At 40.7% G+C, this 17,850-nt stretch overlaps 1 protein-coding gene across 1 annotated transcript in view; it reads right to left on the bottom strand.

Annotated features, from left to right (window-relative positions):
* The window catches only part of LOC124622915 (protein O-mannosyl-transferase TMTC1-like), a 675,090-nt gene that overhangs the window by 94,281 nt on the left and 562,959 nt on the right, over positions 1-17,850 (bottom strand). The window contains exon 13 of the mRNA XM_047148705.1: positions 9,387-9,527. Within this exon, the coding sequence (XP_047004661.1) occupies positions 9,387-9,527 (141 nt within the window). The remainder of the gene's footprint in view (positions 1-9,386; positions 9,528-17,850) is intronic.

Below are 17,850 nucleotides of genomic sequence, written 5' to 3' on the forward strand. Positions count from 1 at the left end.
AGCTGGCGGGATTCAAACGGAGCAGGGGCCACTCGACAAGATGAATTTGTAGAAGTTAGATCTCCAAATCCCAATAACGACGCGCGCCAACAAAGACACATTAGGCAATGACTCATACCGCTGGCAGCCACTAAACATAGTTACGAAACTGACGACGCAGCTGCCGTAGCTAGTAATTACGTAAAAATGGAAGATATTAGGGACATCTTACTACAGGAACACAACGTAAAACATAACAACATTGCATATCCTATGCTTCACGTTACAGTAAATGACGTAAAATTTACGGCAGTACTTGACTCTGGCAGTCCCATTTCAGTAATTAGTGAAACAGCCTTTAGCAAATGCAACAAATCGAAGGATTGCCCCACACTTCCGTTACGTAAGATTAAATTACAAGGTGCAATCGTTGGAAAAAGTGCAGATGTACGCCAACAAACCAACTTAGAATCCTTTTGTCAAAGCCACAGCTTCTCTATGAACTTTCTTATTGTTCCATTATTGTCGACGGAAATTATACTGGGAGTAGACTTTTTGAATGAATACAAAGCAATCTTAAACTTCCACGATGCTGAAATAAGTTTAGAGAATGAAGGTAAGTCAATTGTTTTGAAATTTGAAGATTGGCTCTCATACCATGACGAGGAAATTAATCGGCTTTACCTTCTGTTAGACAACAGTTCGGAATTTTCTACGGAACTAGACACTAACAATCACTCTGCAAGTACTGACGAGGGTGATATCGACGGCATATTTGAAACTAATGAGTTAACTCAGAATAAAATTCAAACAATTGAGAATTGTAATGACACTGATAGGCAGGACCTTTTTGAGATTTTATAAGCTCATTCCACAGTTTTTACTCACAAAACAGGAACAATCAAGGGATTTCAATACCAATTTCGTGGTCGTGAGCATACTAAATTTTGTGTAAGACCATACATAATTCCAGCACATTATACGGACTGTGTTAGAACAGAAATACAATTTATGCTTGATGAGGGCATTATTGAACCTGCAGTAAGCTCATGCAACAATCCATTACATGTTGTTGAGCAGAAAAATGGATCGATCAGGCTTGCCTTAGATTCGAGACAAATCAATACGATCATTATTCCTGAAACAGACAGGCCGCAAACGTTGGAAGAACTTCTTCAAAATTTTTATGGTGTAAAAGTGTTGTCTTCCATTGATCTCAGATCCAGCTTTTATCAGATAGAACTTCATCCAGAATGTAGAAAATACACAGCTTTCCTTTGTTTCGGCGTCTGTTATCAGTTTCGGAAACTTCCTTTTGGTTTGAATATTTCTTCGGCAGCATTCATTCGCGGGCTAAATTCCATATTACCTGAGTTCTTAAAACGTCACATCACCTTATATGTGGACGATATTCTAATAGCAGAAGCTTCATGGGAACAAAATAATCGCATCCTCAACAGTTTGTTACGTATTTTTGCAGAATCTGGAATTACAGTTAACTTGGAAAAGTCTGAATTCGGTAGGTCAAAGGTGAGGGACATATTATTTCTTCTGAAGGCATTCAGCCGGATCCTGAAAAGTTAGAAGCAATTAGAGCCATTCCAGTTCCATCCACAAAAAAAACAAGTCCGCAGTTTTCTAGGCCTCGTAAATTTTTACCGTCGTTTTCTGAATATGCAAATTCTAGTTACACCAAAACTTTGTTCTCTCACTGGAAAAATACTACTTGGAACTGGGACGAACAAGCACAGTTGGAATTCAATTCCTTGAAAGAAGCGTTATTTAACGCGCCAATACTAGCTCATCCAGATCTATCACAAGATATCTGCCTTAGCACGGATTCTTCTAAAGTCGGTCTTGGTGCCCATTTATTTCAAGAAGCCATAGAAAATGACACTACCATTCAGAAAACCATTGCTTTTGCTAGCCGAGTGCTAACAAAATCTGAAAAAAATTATTCCGTTACTGAATTAGAAGCTTTAGCTATCGTTTGGGCATTTAACAAATTCCGTTTCTTTCTTTCTGGTAAGCACGTAAAAGTATACAGAGATCATCGTGCATTACAATTTCTTATGTTTTCAAAATTAAGTCATGACAGATTAAAACGTTGGGCATTGTTTTTGCAGGAATTCCACTTCACAATAGTCTACATTCGCGGCAAGGAGAACATTGTTGCGGACGCACTGTCACGCGCACCAGCTGGGCTTGAGAAAAGTAACACAGAAGGCAACCTCGAGAAAAACTTCAGTATTCTTTACATTCAGAAAGTCGCCTTTGAAAACTTCATCACCACACCTTTAAAGGACATTGCTCGTGGACAAGGTAAAGATCCGATTTGGAAAGACATCAAGAGCAAATGGCATCAAAAAACACACACACAGATTCGGCATTATTATCTGGTTAGAAACAACATACTGTTTAAACGCTGCTGCTGATGACAAGATATGGGTACCTTGCATTCCTGACGATTTTGTAAATAAGCTCATTTGGTACATTCATTTCAGCTATGCACATTTTGGCCGACGAAAATGTTATCATATTCTTCGAACGACTTGTTATTTTAACAATATGGAAAAGAGAATTCGAAGAGTCTTGTCTATTGGCAAACTTTGTCAAAAGGCGAAACCATCTACTATCTCCCATTGTGCTCCGCCGTTTCCTATCATTCCTTCTAAATTAAAAGAATTTGCTGCTGTTGATCACTTGGGACCGCTTGTCAGAACCTCTAATGGATTTTCGTACGCTCTAGTCGCTGTTGAACTTACTTCAAAATTTGTTTCTTTCACACCATTACGTAAAGCCACTGGACGGTCTGTATCCAACGCCTTTGTGAAAAATTTCTTACGTGAAGTTGGACATGTTAGTAAAGTCATTTCAGATAACGGACCGCAATTCAGATCTGCTGTTTGGTCACGCATGCTTCGGAATCATAAAATCAAACCTGTTTTTATTTCATTGAACTCACCACATTGTAACCCCTCCGAACGGATTATGAAAGAAATCAATATGCTTTGCAGACTTTATTGTCACAGAAAGCATCAGCATTGGGACAGATATTTACACTTATTTCAAAACGTGCTGAATGAAATGCCTCATGACCCCATTGCTTTACCACCTACTCTTGTACTGAAGAATGAAGAACCACCGAACAGAATCAGAGAGCTTGTACCTTTCCCAAATACACGTTAACTTCGACACAAAGACATAATTGATTTGGCTATTATAAATATAAAATCTGCAGCAGACAAAAGGAGACAACTAAATGGTAAAGCAAATGCAAAGAAATTATATATTGGTCAGAAAGTTCTCATTAAAGCTCATTCATTGTCACATAAGAAGAAACACTTGAGTCACAAATTCTTTCTAGTTTACAATGGACCTTACAGAATCTGACGTATACCACATGATAATTGCGTTGAAGTTGAAACTCTGCGTACTAGGAAGAGTAAAGGTTTACACCACGTTTCACATGTAAAACCGTTTATTGAAAGATAATCTGCTTTTTAACTTTGCCTTTGCCATATAACTTTTCACTTTACATTGCTAGTATGCTTTGTCAGACTTAGAATCTGTTATCACGCAACAATGTTTGAAGTTAAATATCCAGTCAAGAACCAAGAGAACTTATTTAAAAAGAAATTACGAATGCATTGTTATTGTGAACAGACAACACAGTGTTATTGTGTGTGTACGTTCTTGCTTGTTAATTGCACGATTACGTAACGACTATAAGGCTCACATACTTAGAACATTTACCAGTACTGCTAATGGGATTTTAATGCAACATTTTGGTTTACTTGAAAATACATTCTGGATTTAAAGTACTTTCTGTGAGATACCAGATGACACAGTGGTTAGTTTATGTGACAGCTACACGATTGTATCACGACGCTAATAATGAGTGACAATTTACTATGTTGCTTTTGCGGTGTATCTGTTTTATATCTGCACAGTTTTTCTGAATTCTTCTGGAAAGTAAAACATGTTTTAGTAGTGACTTTTGTGGTATAGCTACACTGAGACAGCCTTTTCCGTAGCACAACAATACATTACAGCACTGTACTTTCTTCATCACGGCAATAAGCGTAATATCTAAGATATCTATACGCAAAGCATTTCACTTTTGTTTATCATGAGGTACGTACATTGGCTTCTGCAGAACTTAGCTTTCGGAGGACGATAACTATGACACTTCCACAGAGATTATCTTACAACAAGACGCACAGTTTAGCGCTACAGTACACGTATTTGAGTGATTAATTTTGTACTTAAATCATTTATTTTTAAGGATATTTAAAGTACAATGATACAAAGGTTTTCACTGACACATTTTATTCCATTGCTGTAATCTGTAACACCTGAGGGTACAATTCCATGAATCCTCAGGGGGTACACGCCTACTTTGTGTACCATGTGTTTGGCAAGCACAAGGAGCCCTAGCTAATATGGTATTTGCTCATACAACTTTACACATCGTTACCATATTTCTCTAACACATAAATTACACAGCTATTTGATTATTTAATAGAGAAACTAACATTTTTTTACTACATCAGTGACACATGTTTACGCAGTTACACAGTTGGGTATGTTCACACTTGAGAAATTGTATTTTGTCTGTACTTTGTGAACTGTTCATATTTTTTCGGAAACATTGTGATACTATGAGAGCGTTGAATGATGTATTTGGTAAAGGAGCATGATTTTTAAAGTACATTTGAGGTAGATGACACTATTGAAATGAGCAGAGAATATTTTTTAGGGTTTGAAATTGTTGGAGGAAGCTACGACGTTTTTGAGATTTGACTGAGGTGTTATGATGTTATTTTTACGACGACGACGTGTATTATGCTGTTGAGGTATATTTATGATCAATAAGATGATGCTACCGTATATGAGGAATTTTATTATGCTACGTATTTATTATGATGAAATATTGAAGAAGTGTCGACGAATACGTATATGAATAATGAGTAGTGTTTAGGGACTCTGATTTGTGTAAAAGGATGTTGGAAACCAAGAATCGTACTTTAGGAGTTATGAAATGTGTGTAAATGCGTGAATGTATCACAATGCCGACGAAAACTTTTTCAACACTGTCATATTCATAGGATTTTGTTTCTACACATTTGCAACGCAAATTCTCGACCAGTGAAATATTTTTATATGAGACTGTCACTGTAGTGGAAACTGCTGTCGTAAATATTTTGGTAAAAAGTTAAGTGACCACCTTCACGTAATGCGTCATGGGCACCCAGCTGTGCGACAGATGCCTGGAAAAAAGCCATTGGTGTGTGCCTTTCAGAGGCACAGGTCGAGAAGAAAAAAAAAAGAGGCCATATCCTCGCTATTGGCATTCCTTTGTAGAAAGCATCGTAAATACGACACCCTCAAACTTGAAAACATGATTACACTGTAGAGTTCTTAATTTATGATATTTACTGAAATGAAATGATGAGAAACATTTCATATCTGTTGTCTTGCTAGTTGAAAGATTGTTTACTGCATTATGAAATGCCATATGGCTAGAGAATGACGTTTCACACCTTGCTTTGCCTATTTTGTTTAATATCTAGTTCCTAGCTGCACTGCAGCATTGGTTAAAATAAAATTTTATAGATGTACTAATATAAATATTTTATGCCTACAGATCCAGTAAAAAATAACTTTGTGGTGGATGTACTCCAAAAAAATGAGGGAGCACAAAAAGACATTTCCACTTCGCAGGAACTGCATACATAATTTTTGTCAGTGACTTGGTAACTTGTCTGCTAGAGCAAGTTACAGTGATGCATCACTCTAGTGTTAAGATGTGACATAGGTATTAAACATGGCCATTTTTACTGTAATATTTTTTCTGCTTGAGCTTTGTCATGTTTAGATATAAGTTACTGCATTTGCTGCTGCTGTTTGCCAGGCATAATGTTACTGAATTTGACTTTGTATTACGCTGTAAAGCCAGTTTTACTACGGATTTATTTTTCCTGCTCAGTGCCTTATATTAGTTGTAATATTGCAATTGCTTTGCCAGTTTCCATTTTTTTGTCATTGCTGTTTGTGTTAATCGTTTTGTGCTGCTGCATTGCCTCATCCCGTAGTTTATGCATCTGAGCTCAGTAGATTTAAGTTAGCTTAAGAGGTGGTAGCCTATAAGAGAATGAGTTGCGATGAATTTGAAGAAATGCACTGAGAGGTTATACGAGAAAAGTACAGAAAGCAGGTATAGATAGGACTTTTTGGAAATAATGAAGAACGAAGGGAGATCTCCGAGAAGTAAAGAAAGTTTTGTTTGCAAAATACTGCAGTAAAACAAACCCTGTCCGTTCCTTGTGTTATCCCACTATGTGTTTGTGTACCCTTGTGTATTTATGTTCTTCCTGTCTTTATATGTTTATCTGATAAGACTTATGTTGTAGAATTTTTCTAGTACTCAGCTACATGAACTATGATGAGGAATACTGTTATCTTCAAATATAATTTGCATTAATAGTATGTTATTTACTTTGTAAAGATGTTAGACACTATTAATTCTGTTCTGTTTTAATGCTCATGTGTGAAGTTGATGTTTCAATAATTATTCTGATATTTTATGTATTTACTTATGTCATAATTCCTGTAACATTGATGTATATGTTTATTTCTATTCTTTTGTAAAGCCCCTATTACTACAAATGTTATCTGTATTCTTATGTTTTTAATGATGTATTTTGTACCTTTGTAACTGTATTCTTATATTGTAAATTTATAATTGTATAGACACCAGTTCAAATTAAGTATCATTCTACTGCACACGTTTCTGTTGGTCATAATATATGCACAGTATGTGAGATGTTGGGACTGTTAGTGCATGCACGTGTGTTGATAATTCAGCAAGGGACTGGATAACAGCATTGCTGGTTCTTAGGACATTCAAAAAAAAAAATTTTTGTGAGTGCACAAGTGGTAGTTTATGGCCTTGCTATATTCTCTGCAAGACTCTTCGATGGTGATTGTGCACCTGCACAGTCGCAACAGATGGTTGCTGGCCGTCTCTACAAGGACTACAGTGGGTCTGAATCTTTCATGGCCCACCAATACCCTTATTTCAACAAGGACTGAAGTGGGTCTGCACCTCTGACGGTCCACCAATACCATAATCTCTACCAGGACTGCAGTGGGTCTGCTCTGTGATGACCTACCTACCAATATTCTTCAAAACATCGACTGACTTAGCTGTGGGTTTGCTCTGTTGTGGCCCATTACCTGTCTGCATGTCAAGAGTCAGCACTGTCCTTCCATTGGAAGGACAACACTACTTCTTCAAGACTGCATGGAAATCCACTACTTCCGTGTGCATTTTCTTTTACTGCTCAGACTTTGAGAAAAACACTGCAATTTTACTGTGATGAACGATCAGCACTGTCTTTATGGACTGTGAGAAAATTTTAGCTTTTGACCAACATTGTATCAATAAGTGTGTGCATTTGAAGTCTTTGTTATTGTAATTGTGAAAAAATTTTACCACATATGTACTGGCCAGTGCCCAAAACAATTTGTAAAATTTTTTGTGGGGAGCATGGGGGCTATGTAAGTACGTTGTTTAGGTTCTTATATTGGTAACACCACGTAGCGCTCTGTATGAAAATCACTGGCTGTGCTGTGTGCAGTCTGTTGCTAGTTTGCATTGTTGTCTGCCATTGTAGTTTTGGGCAGATGGATGTGAATAGTGCGTAGCGTTGAGCAGTTGGAGGTGAGCCGCCAGCAGTGGTGGATGTGGGGAGAGAGATGGCGGAGTTTTGAAATTTGTAAGACTGGATGTCATGAACTGATATATACATTATGACTTTTGAACACTATTGAGGTAAATACATTGTTTGTTCTCTATCAAAAACTTTCATTTCCTGATTATGCCTATCAGTAGTTAGTGCCTTCAGTAGTTTGAATCTTTTATTTAGCTGGCAGTAGTGGCGCTCGCTGTATTGCAGTAGTTCGAGTAACAGAGATTTTTGGTGAGGTAAGTGATTTGTGAAAGGTATACGTTAATGTTAGTCAGGGCCATTCTTTTGTAGGGATATTTGAAACTCAGATTGCGTTGCGCTAAAAGTATTGTGTGTCACTTTGGCGAATGTTTGAGTACGATCACTTTTGCTCAGCTGTTTGAAAATCAAATAACGTAAGAGGTTTATCAGCACAGTAATTCAGAAATTTTTCTAAGGGGCGTTTCACAATTCCTTCTTCGAGTCGCCATGGACGCTGTAATTAAAATACGTTCGTGAATATTTATTTTCTATCCGAAATTTTCATTTACCTTTCCTTTTATGCCTTTTGTGAAGATACTAAGAAATGAATTATTGGGAAAATTAAGGCTTATTTGCAGTGTAGGTAACGCAAAAATTAAAAAAATATAAATAAGATCTCGCTAGAGACTGGACGCAACGGCCCTTGGATTACCGTTCCGTGCTCTTTTCGCGGTGCCATCCGTTGCTTGGAATCTAACATAAATGGCTCACACCTCACCCTACCCACACCAAAAATAATAGTTTGGTGCCAAAACTGTGGCGTTCTAGCTCTCAGACTTCAGTCACTTTCACTGCTGGCCAAACATTACATAAGCCGTAAGATTGGACGAAATCGGCGACAGCGAGTAGGGGCGGCCCCTATGCAACATATGTACTGGTCTGGCCACTGTACAGAGCACTTTATGTCACTGTCATTCCCTTTCCTAATCCATTTCCGAGTAGAAAGAAGTGAATGTGTATGTAATTGTGCGATGCCAAATCGGTCCAAGAAGGAAGCAGTTGAAAATTTCTCCTGTCTGTTGAAATTTCTAGTTGTCTGTACTTGGTCAATAACGTTTCTGGATATGATCGTCTCCTTCCCTCCACTGATTCGCACTTAAACTCACAGTGAGTTTTCGTAACCGTGAAACGTTCCTTTCGTCCATAAGTCAAAGTTTCTGAAGCGCGTCATACGATGTTCCAATCGCGGCTGCAGCCAGAACCCAAGCACACTTGGTGATTTGCAGAACGCGAGACAAATTACGTGCCTTACAGCTCCGCGGGTGTAACCGGAACCGAGTTTCGTCTGGCTCCAATTAAGTCTCTGCTCTCCTACACTATCAAATCAATCTAAATAACGATCAGTAACCTCATTTCGAGCCGAGATACACTTTACAGTAAGTAACCTGGTTGATCACAACGTATCACTTGCCCCCCTCCCTTTCAGGACTACGTAACCGAAGCACCATCTCCGCCCAGAGGGAACACGACTTCGCCAGCCCACATGGGTCGCCGGCGAATCTACGAATTCCGTAGTCCCAAGCCGCTCCATTACATAATTTTACACTTATGCCTTTCACCCAATCAGTAACACAAGCAGAATGTATTAATTTGGCAGTTCCTGCTCCCGCTAACAGGCGCGGCACTCACCGGTAGAGCTGTCCCAGGTTGTAGTGGGCGTGCACGTGGCCGGGCGCGTGCCGTATGGCGGCCAGGAAGTGCGCCTCCGCCTCGTCGGCACGCAGCAGCGTTCCCAGGTTGTTGTGCGCGCTCGCATACGTTGGCCACAGCCTGTGGGCAGCACAGAACAGGTCTGCTTATTGAAACGCTGAGGTATCCACCACACACACACACACACACACACACACACACACACAAACACACACTCACACTAGTTCGTCAGTGTACCTGTCTTCACGACAGACAGCAGGCAGTGGTTCATTTTCCAGGGTACTTACACACTCAAATGAGAAATGGACTCCCCTAAAGCCATCATACAGACACAGCAAATTTTAACAAGCTACGGGTAATAGAGGCCACAATTGTAAGATTGGCATAATATCGCTGGAAACTGTGCAGTAATAATCGTGGCACAGTAAAATCTTCAATGTCCTCAGTTGGAGGTTTTCTCGTTTCTGGCGAAAGGTCGTTGGGAATGTCGAAGGTGACGGCAGATAATGCAACCATTGTCGAGGAGGTAGCAGATGGGATGACCTTGAAGAGTTTTTCCGGCAGCTGTAGAAAAAGTGTACTGTGCTGAAAAGTTCCGTTCGATTTTGTTCTTGGTCGCTCCAGAATTTTAATGTTTGAACTGCACAGGCAGTGTCCGTTCGTTAATCTTTGTGTCTGTACCTAGGATCACATTATATAGGGCTCTGCTTTGGCGAACTTACATTGTGTTATGAGGTAGCTTTTCCCAGGAACTGTCATTTGATCTTCTGTAAAATCTAGTTTGCATATCACACTAGTCAATCAAGTCAAACCACTAACGCTGCCTGAAAATTGCAAGCAATAATAACAGCTGGCACTGATTACATTTCTTCACAAACGAGTCTTTGGTAGGATCATCCTCAGCTGTAACAGTTAATTTTTTGGCAAGAACTAGAATTAAATTAGAAGTGCAATAATTTTGGCAAGAACTTCGTAAACTGCCCTATTTTGAACCAATTCTGTAAAGGCACTACTGGATTCGTGATGTATAGCTTCATGTTGAGGTGCAGATAAACACCAAAACATGATAAATAATGTGTCGGAAAATATAGGAGGCCAAACCTTCATAGTTAAAACCATAATGTCCATAGGCGACTGACCAATGAATAACAAGGTGAGTGGTGGAGACAACCAGTGCCATGTAACAAGGATGCACCAACAATATTCAGCACAACATGCAGCCACCAATGAGACCTGCAGCAACCATCGGCAAGTGCAGAGTGAGGCGGTGAAACATGGTTTGGGATGTTTTCATTCACTCAACTTTTTATTCACGACTTTCCACCTTAAGGACAATGTATTTTTAACTATGAACGATGGCCTTCTATATTTTCGGTCATGTTGTTTGCCATGTTTGAATGATATATGTAGAGATTTTACGTCACCCAAATATTTATTCATTAACTATCAGCTTACACACATTATGGTTTTAATGCCTTTTGTTTTGATATATTGAAGAAGCCTTGTAATTACGACAGTCTTGTGGCCTTTAACAGGCTGGCGACAGCGTATGATCACTTGGGGGAACCGCATGCGTTGTAAAGATATTTCTATTGTAAGGCAGAGTGGAGTATTGTGCAGGTAAAATGCAGAGGAAAGGAGTCTGGCCGTCGAGCAGATCAGGAGCAGCTAGCGGGGGCAGAGAACCTAACGTTAAGCTTCAATGTGCATGAGGCAAAAAGAATCCATTTTATCAGACTTATAAATCTGAAGGACAGGAGACAATACATAGCTCCGACGGTGGACCAGCCAGTACGTTCAGTGGAGGTCAGCTACAATATTTGTTCAAATTTAAGTAAGGACAGACCTTGTGTTATCCCTACAGGAGGTCATCTGGATTATCGGTTCAAATTTAATAAGGACGGATCGAGCGTTATGGCCAGAAGGCGAGCTGGAATATTTGTCAAATTTAAGTAAGGAGTTCTATGATTGGCTGAGAGTAATTGTTAGCAGGGGGAATGTCCCACACGTAAGCACATGAATGCCTTCTCGTTGGCCATTAATAGAAATATGTTACATAATGTGTGACATTTTCTGCCTTCCTGCCCACACCAAAGAATAAAATGCATCATTGGTTCAGCATGGCAAAATCAATAAAAGTAGGATGTTTATTTGTACGTTTATTAAATTACCTTACTGACAACCATGAGCTGCAGAATGGAATGACGACAATGAAAATTTTGTACCTCACTGGGGCTCAAACCCTAGTTTTTCCGCTTATCGCTAGCGGTAGCTTTATAATCTGCCTGTCCGTAGACTTCTCACGGCTATACTTAGACTTCCATACGTCGTCAACAATGTGTCAACAACTTGTATTCGGACAACCATTATTCATATTCCCGTTTAGATGAGACATTTTACTTGAAAGTCGCTTGGTCTGCGTAGGATTGCATGTCCAAAGGAACATTGCATCGTAGATAGGAATAACAGAGACACTGAAATATCGTATTAAATTATCGTTGGTCATAACTCATAAGGTCTGTCGCAGTTGTCCGGCGGCATATTGACGCTGGCAGAACCAGCTAAGGCTTGTAGAGGAGAGTAAGGACACTCAGGGTGGCATAGAATACAGTTGCTTCGGGGGTGCTGTAGAGACAAGTTCTTCTAGGAACGTCTTACAGGTGAAGAGCGAGATGTGTCTGACTGAGAGCAGAACTCAAATGCTGGTGCTGTCTTAGAATACTCAGCCACTACCGCGGCAATATTCTGCTGTAGTACATATTTAGAGTCGTAATCACGGGATGTATTTTCATTCACAGAGCGAGGAGGCTGAAAAATCGTTTATTTCGCATCAGTTTTTCGTTTTGCTGTTCTTATTATCACAGCCAGCTAGATGAACCCATCATAATCTTACGCAAGGTACTGATGTTTGTTCCTAATTTTTCGGGACACTTCTTTAATTCATTAACTTCTTTCCACAATCATTGGCCTTATTGGCAACACTTTTTTATGTCGTTTCTACCCGCATCGCCGGCCGGAGTGGCCGAGTGGTTCTAGGAGCTTCAGTCTGGAACGGCGCTACCGCTACGGTTGCAGGTTCGAATCCTTCCTCGGGCGGATGTCCTTAGGTTAGTTAGGTTTCAGTAGTTCTACGTTCTAGGGGACTGATGACCTCAGATTTTAAGTCCCATAGTGCTCAGAGCCATTTGAACCATTTTATATCCCGAATCTACCCACCTTTTCCAGTCTCCTGTCCACTTGATAAATGACTGTATTCTTGATTGAATGACTAAAACAGTTCGACGTCTTTTAGTAATAAAGTAGATTATTACAGAGACCCTTTGTTTCCTTTCATAGGTCGATGAATTTCATTATCAGTATGTGTCTGCGAGGCGCACCACCCAAAACTTAATGCTTAATTTGGTCACCCCTAATATTTTTCATTTGATAAGCCACTACACGACCCTGCTGTCTTCTAATTTTCATGCTCTTATGGGGAGCTCTGTCATTTCACGAATATGCTAAATTGCTCAGCCGAAATGTCAAAATTAAATTGGCAGTTTAATGTGTAATTGTGGCACTTACGCACAAAATTAACCCAGCTTTATAGCGACAGGGATATGGACCCATGCTGACTGCGTGGCGAGCTGCACTTGGTTTCTCCATTGAGTATCCATGGCTCACACATTCCGATCGACGTGGTTCCACAGATTTTTGAATATATTTGAATCCGAAAGCTCGGAGGTCAGGGGTGTTTGGTAAACTCGTCCTTATGTTCTTCCATACCATCATGTGTGTTGCGAGCTATGTGACATATTACATTGTCCTGCTGGTAGATGCTGTCATGCTGAGGAAAAAATAAAATGAATGTAGGAGTGGACATGGCACCCAAGAATAGATGCACACTTGCGTTGATCCATTGTGCTTTTTAGAATGACCAGATCACTCATGGGCTGTCACGAAAATATTCCCCGACAATAACGTTGTTGCAGGGATACGTTTCAGATGTTTCACGCTTCCTCGCCAAGGCCATTTGTCCCTTGGAGCGAGAAACATGATTCATTTGAAAAGACCACTTGTCGCCCCTCAGTGGACGTCCAGTCGCTGTACCTAGTGCAGCTGGCCACGGCAGCTGGAGTCGGCGTGGCTCCATATCCTTGTCGGTATTTTCCAGAACGCCACTGACTCTCTTCCTGCAGGTCTCGCAGCGGTCCACGATGCAAAAGTTCAGGCTTATGACAGGTGGTCACATTAAAAGGTTCAAATGGCTCTGAGCACTATGAGACTTAACATCTCAGGTCATCAGTCCCCTAAACCGTAGAACTACTTAAACCTAGCTAACCTAAGGACATCACACACATCCACGCCCGAGGCAGGATTCGAATCTGCGACCCCAGTGGTCGCGCGGTTCTAGACTGTAGTGCCTAGAACCGCTCGGACACTCCGGCCAGCCGGTCACATTAACGTGACTCAGCAGCGCAGTAACTGTATGTGACCTCATGAACCGCAATTGGCTTCAGCCGCATATGTAATATCTGAATAAACCTTTGGGCTCTTCATGCTTGACTTGAGGTCATTATTACGGCTAATGGTGGTGTTGCGCTATATTAGCATAATGTCCCCTGCTATAGCGAATTACGAGGGCCGTTTTATTTCCAACATCCGATAGGCTATAAATAAAAGTCAAGTTCATCGAAAATATTTATTTTATTACCAAATGTTTTGTACATTTATGGTTACTTTTCAACATAATCACGAGAAAATGGAGACATTTATCGTACCTGTGGACAAACTTTGCAATACCCTCTTAAAAAAATGTTGCCGCCAATGATATTTAATGGGCATTGACGTTATTTTGAAGATCTTCGTTTGTTGAAAGTGCTGCCCTGCTAGCCACGTCTTCAGTTACGGAAAAAGGCGAAAATTACAGGGTGCCAGGTCAGGACTGTACGGCGGATGATCGGAAATGTCCCACTGAAATTGTTCAAGGAGCAGTTGGGTTGTGCCAGCAGTGTATGGACGAGTGTTGTCATGGATGAACACAGTTCCTGAAGTCAGCATTCGTCTTCGTTTATTTTGAATGGCACTCCAGAAACGTCGTAATGTTTCACAATAAACAGCTGCACTGATAGTTGTTCTGGACTGCATAAACTCTACAAGCAACACCCCTTTTGGTCCCAAAACACAGAAGCCATAACCTTTCTGATGTTGAATGTTTGAGTTATTTTAGTTTGTTTGGTGAATTTGGATGCATCCATTGTTGCGGTTTTCGTTTTGTTTCCCGTGTGTCATATTGGATCGAAGCATCATCTCCAGTAACAATTGATTTCAAAAAGTTCTCTCCTTGATCGTGATAACGGTCAAGGAAATTCAAAGCTGACGCCATTCGGTGACTTTTGTGGGCAACCGTCAACATTTTTGGAACCCAACGAGCACAGAGTTTTTGTAGTTTAAATGGTCCGTAAGACATAGTGTACGACAGATCTTGAAACTTCCGGAATTTCCATAGACAAAGCAGTTATGGTGAACCTACGATTTTCTGTAACCATTGTGTCAGCTCGTTCAACAGGGTCGACTGTAACGACAGACTTACGTCCTTGGCCCCCTTCATCATGCACGTCATTTCGATAATCTTTAAACATTGGGCACCATTCATGCACAACACCATCAGTCATGGGGTTATCACCGCTCATTCTCCGATGAACTTCTGCTGCCTTTTGCTTTCAGAAACCGAATTACACTTCATAGTTCACACTTGATGGAAGCAACGCAGTCTGATGCCTTGAGGTCGGCAATAACGGAGTGTGTAGCGCGAGAGTTGCGCAGTAGCCTACAGTTCATGTCCACTTACTGTCGCTCGCGTGGCTTCTATAGTAAGTGATCGGAGGTTGGAAAAAAACGGCCCTTGTATGTATCTCATGAATTATCAAGGTTCAGTGAATTAATATAGTTCACATGTGCTGGGGTTAATAAAGACAACGGCTGATAACATTACAGAGTTGAACAGGTGCACATTTATAGGGTGACCATATCTGCTGTCAGCAATAAACCCGGCACTTTTCGTGATTTAACTGTAGAACAGCAAGCTACAGGAAATGGAGTGTAGGAAGACAGGAAAGGAAACACACCCCATTAAAAGCTACGAACAAATCGTAGCTTAGTAACTCAGAGAAACAGCATACCCACTATTTACGCGATTGGATAGTTTACACACATGTTTTCTCAGTTATAGTTCCGTATGAAATAAAGTAAAGAAACCAGATGGCAATTATAAGAGTCGAGGGACATGAAAGGGAAGCAGTGGTTGGGAAGGGAGTGAGACAGGGTTGTAGCCTCTCCCTAATGTTATTCAATGTGTATATTGAGCAAGCAGTAAAGGAAACAAAAGAAAAGTGCGGAGTAGGTATTAAAATCCATGGAGAAGAAATAAAAAGTTTGAGGTTTGCCGATGACATTGTAATTCTGTCAGAGAGAGCAAAAGGGCTTGGAAGAGCAGTTGAACGGAATGGACAGTGTCTTGAAAGGAGGATATAAGATGAACATCAACAAAAGCAAATCGAGGATAATGGAATGTAGTTGAATTAAGTCGGGTGATGCTGAGGAAATTAGATTAGGAAATGAGACACTTAAAGTAGTAAAGGAGTTTTGCTATTTGGGGAGCAAAATAACTGATAATGGTTAAAGTAGAGAGAATATAAAATGTAGACTATCAATGGCAAGGAAAGCGTTTCTGAAGAAGAGAAATTTGTTAACATCGAGTATAGATTTAAATGTAAGGAAGTCATTTCTGAAAGTATTTGTATGGAGTGCAGCCATGCTTGGACGTGAAACATGGAAGATAAGTAGTTTCGACAAGAAGAGAATAGAAGCTTTTGAAATGTGGTGCTACAGAAGAATGTTGAAGATTAGATGGGTAGATTGCATAACTAATGAGGAGGTATTGAACAGTATTTGGGAGAAGACGAATTTGTGGCACAACTTGACTAGACGAAGGGATCGGTTGGTAGGACATGTTCTGAGGCATCAAGGTGTCACCAATTGGAGGGCAGCGTGGAGGGTAAAAATCGTAGAGAGAGACCAAGAGATGAATATACTAAGCAGATTCATAAGGATGTAGGTTGTAGTAGGTACTGGGAGATGAAGAAGCTTGCACAGGATAGAGTAGCATCGAGAGCTGCATCAAACCAGCCTTAGGACTGAAGACAACAATAAGAACATCAATGAAATAAAGATAAAATGGGATACACAAGTACTTTTTTATGATGCAATTTATGATGGTGTTGAGTTGCTCCAGTTTGTTGCTGTAGAGCTCTTATGTCAGTTGCATCACATGTTTACTTTGGAAAGAGATTTTGAAGTGAAGTATTTCTCTGAAGTGATATTTCTCTGAAGTGATATTACTTGGAAGTAGTGTTTAAGTCCTCTCCTGAGGTCTGTCATACATAAATAATTACTATCTTAGACATTTTTCATGTAGTTAATTATTACTATAGTTTCGGGCAATTATGACGCTTTTAAACTGAGGAGAGGACAACTTATATATTTAGGTGGCGGCGTGGAACAGCAACAGACTGAGGTGTCGTCAGATTCGAAACCTTCCCGTAACTAGGGAGATATGGTGTGGATTCATTCGTTTATAGTGAACTGACAGGAAGCCGACAGTGTCTGGTACCTTCTGGGAGACTAGAACGCTGAGCCACAAGAGGCGTCGGGTCTCTTGGCGAAGCGTCAGCTGTTTGGGAACCCCGTGCACCGTATTTCCTGGCGCGGGGAAGAAAGGACGCATAATAAACTGCGCCCTTGCACTTCGGCGACACGCGGCGTACATCGCGCTCACTGAAGTGCCGGCGAACAATAGCCTCTGTGGTGGAGCCGTAAGTAATGACCGTGCCTCGGGCAGCCTGACGCACACACACACACACACACACACACACACACACACACAGAGTGAGAGAGAGAGAGAGGGGGGGGGGGTGGATGGCGCGGGAGGTGGAGTGTAAGGGATAGCGGAGAGAACGGTCCAGGGGAGGAGCGAAACACGCGGAAGCCGGAAATTGCATGTGTCTGTCACGGGTGGCGTTCTATTACGAAATACTGTCAGAATTGTAAACAGGAAGCGTGACGTAACGCGATGCGACATCTAACGCGTTTCGCGGACGACCTCCGCAGTAACAACATCCGAATACAGCTGCCAAGCCAGACGCGCTATGGGTTTGGAATTTCTTTCAACCCGTCTTGAATAGTATAAAACTCATTTAATGAGTGACATGGTGACATCAGTACAACAAGTGATGAAATGTCAGAAACTATCGCGAAAGGATCAGAATTTTAGATATACATTCATCACATACAATCCACAGCTCGTGTGTAGCGCTTAGCGTAGCTTTCGTTCGATTGCCGTCTCTTGGGCTCGATAACCTGAACGGTCGGAAATTTTCTTCGCTCGGGGATTGGACGTTTGTGT

The sequence above is a fragment of the Schistocerca americana genome, chromosome 7 (genome assembly GCF_021461395.2).
Source record: "Schistocerca americana isolate TAMUIC-IGC-003095 chromosome 7, iqSchAmer2.1, whole genome shotgun sequence".
Classification (NCBI taxonomy): Eukaryota; Metazoa; Arthropoda; class Insecta; order Orthoptera; family Acrididae; genus Schistocerca; species Schistocerca americana.